At 52.4% G+C, this 3706-nt stretch overlaps 1 protein-coding gene across 1 annotated transcript in view; it reads right to left on the reverse strand.

Annotated features, from left to right (window-relative positions):
- The window catches only part of CFAP77 (cilia and flagella associated protein 77), a 131914-nt gene extending 130899 nt beyond the window's left edge, over nucleotides 1–1015 (reverse strand). Inside the window, exon 1 of the mRNA XM_060102576.1 lies at nucleotides 824–1015. Coding sequence (XP_059958559.1) covers nucleotides 824–1015 — 192 coding nt within the window. The remainder of the gene's footprint in view (nucleotides 1–823) is intronic.
- Nucleotides 1016–3706: the final 2691 nt, after the last annotated feature.

A 3706-nucleotide genomic window follows, 5' to 3' on the forward strand; every position in this document is an offset into this window, starting at 1 on the left:
CTGCGCGCATTTTTAAAGGCACACTGCCCTCCAGTGGCGCAAGGTAAAATTGCTCCATGACCAGCTTCCCAAGCGCCAAACTTCAACTTGACCTTTCCAGGGGCCCCGGAAAGGCGCGTTGATGCCACGCCAGCGTTGGGTGATCACCAGTCCCGAAACGTGACTAATGTAAGGGAGCGTGCGATCAAAGAGGAGGCGACCTAGTTGGAAACCGCGGCTCCCTCGCTCGTTTGTGCCTGTGGGACCCCTGGGGCAGAGATTCGCGCTTTTTGTCTCTTAGGGTCGTAATTCTGGTTAAGAGTATGATTGGGTGGAAATTAGCGTGTGAAGTGATGCTTCCAAGAGACGTACAGAACACTTGCTACATAACAGCAGCCCAGGCGTGCAGGGGAATCGGGAGAGGCGGCCTGCACCCTGCGAGGGCTGGCAGGTGGTAAGGACGCAGTCTGGGTGCTGCTACCTGTCTGTCACTCTGTGGGTTCACCCTGCGTGAATACATATGCAAATAGTCGCCAACGTGGAGGGCTTACCGCGTGTCAGGGGTCTCGCAGGGATTACCTTATGCAATCTTCCCAGTCACTACCTTTAATGAGTGCCATTATCATCCCACTTTGAGGATGAGGAAACTGAGGCTCAGCGAGGCCATGCGGCCTGCCCATGACCGCCCGGGGGTCCAGGTCTGTCTGGACCAGAGCTGGAGCTCCCAGAGCCGGGCTCGGAGTGGGGCGGTGGGGCCGGGGCAGGACGGGTGGAAACCCTCGGCCGCGTGGGTGCCCAGTGAGGGGACGAGCGCAAGAGGGTGATGGGCGTGGGGACGGCTCACCTTGACGATGAGCGGGTTCTGAAACATGGAATCCCGCACGACCCCCAGTCTCTCGTTCTCCATGCCCGGTTGGATGTCGGCCACGGTCAGGGGCCGCCGCGGGGGCGGGCAGATCTGGCTGACCGTGAGGCGCACCGGCGGCTTCTTCTTCCATCGCGTGAGGTCGTGGCAGGAGGTCCTGGACTCTGGCATCCTGGGGGTCGCGGGGAGTCGACCAGCCGGCTGGATCCAGCGCGCTTCCCAGGTCGGGGGCCGGTGCGGAACTCGGAGGGGCCCTCCGCCCGTCCCGGGACGCACCACCCGGACGCCGGGGTGGACACCGGACGCCGGGCTCCCTCCGGAGCGAGGCGCGCCCACCTCGCGCCGCCCCCTCGTTGCAAGGAGCACTAAGACCTACATAAGCCCCTCTGGTTCCTGAGAGCGTCTTCTGGGCGCCGCGCTGCGGATTCAAAAAGGAGAGAAAATCAAGACCACCCCTTGGGGAAGAATGGAACCGTCCGTTTCCATGGCGACAGGACGCCAACGGCCCTGGAACAGGGCTGGTCGATTTACTTTCAGGACACTTTTTGGCGGCCACCTAAGTGGACGTGTTTCGAGTTCTCTTAAGTAGACCTGAGAAAAACCCAAGAATCACCACTGGGCTGTGTTAAAAGCGACAGAGTTCTAGAAGGCCAGTTACACTTGACTTCCAAGTCAAAGACACCCCCCCCCACTCACCCCGACCCCTCTCGCCGCCCCTTCCCACTTCTCCCAGCGACACACACACACACACACACACACACACACACACACACACACACAGCCTAGGGCAGAGCGGTACGTGTTTCAGAATGAAATAGAAATCCGCATTCCAAGCCTGATGTTACTGCTAATCCACTGGGTGATCTCAAATGAGTCACCTTTTGGGTCCTCAGTGTTTTCTTCTGTGAAATGGGTAGGGGGGAAAGTCTAGAGTTGAATGAAATCAATGGTACCCAACTTTGTGCAACAGAATAAAGGGAAGTTGAAAAATACAGAGTCACTGAATCAGAATCTGGAAATTGGATCTGAGAATCTGTATTTTAATCCTTCTTTCCCTTTGGATTTTTTTTTAAGTTCAAAGCTATGGAAACTTTGAAAGAAGAGTACAATGAAAACCCATATAGACCTCACCTAGATTGACTGGTCCTTGGTATTTGCCACATTTACTTTCTCTGTGTGTGTGTGTGAACATGCACACACACACATTGCTAAACCATTTTGAAAAGATCTGCAGACAGCATCATATCTGACCCTAAATACATGTATCTGCCAAGAACAAGGACATTCTCACACAGAACTACAATGCTATGATGTCTATGGGTTTTAATGTGATACAATAATGGTGCCTGATATGCAGTCTGTATGCAAAGTGGGAAATCTGCACTTTTTAAAAGCTTCCCGAGTGATTGGTGCAGTGTTTTGGGAACCACTAGCCTGGATGATCCCTAGTCTGCCTTCTAGTTCCAGCCTTTAGTGCCGTCATTCACCCATCATTAGCATCTTCATTAAATGTGCAGATATCCACAAGGCTCTGGGTAAGGGGTTCACCACAGAGAAGTTGCACAGACAACAAACCTGCACTTCACAGCCTTGCACAGCAACAGTGGACAACGCCAGCACTGCCTTTCCAGAGCAAATCAGACAGACTTCCGATTGTCCATCCAAGGCCTGAAGCGGCCCTTGGGTGGTGACAGGTGTATGATGTACGCTTTATGGTGTCTCTAGTCTGCTTCACTTTCAGACTTTCACCTAAGTGCGCGTTGTGCACTTTTTAATCAAAGCTGCTTGGCAGCTCACACAGGGGAAGTCAGGTGGTGCAGCAAGGCGCAGGATACTGCAGTAGTAGGAAGATCACAGGTTTGAATCCTAGCTGGGGCCACATAACTTCCCCTGTGACAAGTTACATGAAGCCCTAGTGTTCTCATCCACAAAGTAAGGCAGATATTACCTAATAAAGATTTCCTAAAACAGGGGTTTGTTACAGGATTCCATGAGAAATCTCTTTGCTGGTGTGACTGTCTTCACTATGCAGTAAAACTAAAAGTTTGAGTGGCGTGTATACTGGCCTTGACCTGATGGCCTGCTTAGAGCTTTACTGTTAATCATAAGCTAAGTTTCTTCAGGACTCAGTGGAAATGGGAGAATCGGAATAGATCTTCAAGGCCTCTTCTACCTCTAACCTCCACCTAAGTTCAATGTGCATTAGACTCCGCACCACTGAGCCCCTGCCAACCCGACTTCACCCCTTACCTCTGTCCCCGTCACTCACGGTGCTCCCGCTACCCTGGCCTTCTTTCAGTTCCTACAGCAACCAAGTTCAGGGCCTCTGGATTTGCTCCCAGCCTGGAACACTCTTGCATCGATTTTTGTTCACCCTTTTCATTAAGAACTCAACTGTCACTCGTCAAAGAGCCTTCCTTACTATCTGTCACTCGTCAAAGAGCCTTCCTTACTATCTAACCTAGCTCTCAATGTCCCTAGTCGCTCCCCATCACATTACCCTGATCTATTTTCCTTAAAGGATAATCTGAAATTATCTTGGTTGATTAGTTTGTTTTCTGTCTTCCTCAGCTTAGCCCTCAGCATCTTATTCACTCCTGGACTGCAGACGGACCTCAGCAAAAAAACTGTTGAATAAATGGCATGCATGCATGAATAAGCAAGTCGACGGAAGGGCTCTGTCCCACTTTCTTAGTTTTAGGATCACGCTCTACCCTGTTCCACCCCACTCGCAACAAGCCCGGGAACAAATTGGGCAGAAAAAAACGCGAGTCACAGCCCCACAGCCAGCGACGCCGGAGGGGGGCGGGCCGGAAGTGACGCAGGCCACTTCCGCTTTCACGACACCAGCACTTCCGGATT

The sequence above is a fragment of the Mesoplodon densirostris genome, chromosome 6 (genome assembly GCF_025265405.1).
Source record: "Mesoplodon densirostris isolate mMesDen1 chromosome 6, mMesDen1 primary haplotype, whole genome shotgun sequence".
NCBI classification, from domain to species: Eukaryota; Metazoa; Chordata; class Mammalia; order Artiodactyla; family Ziphiidae; genus Mesoplodon; species Mesoplodon densirostris.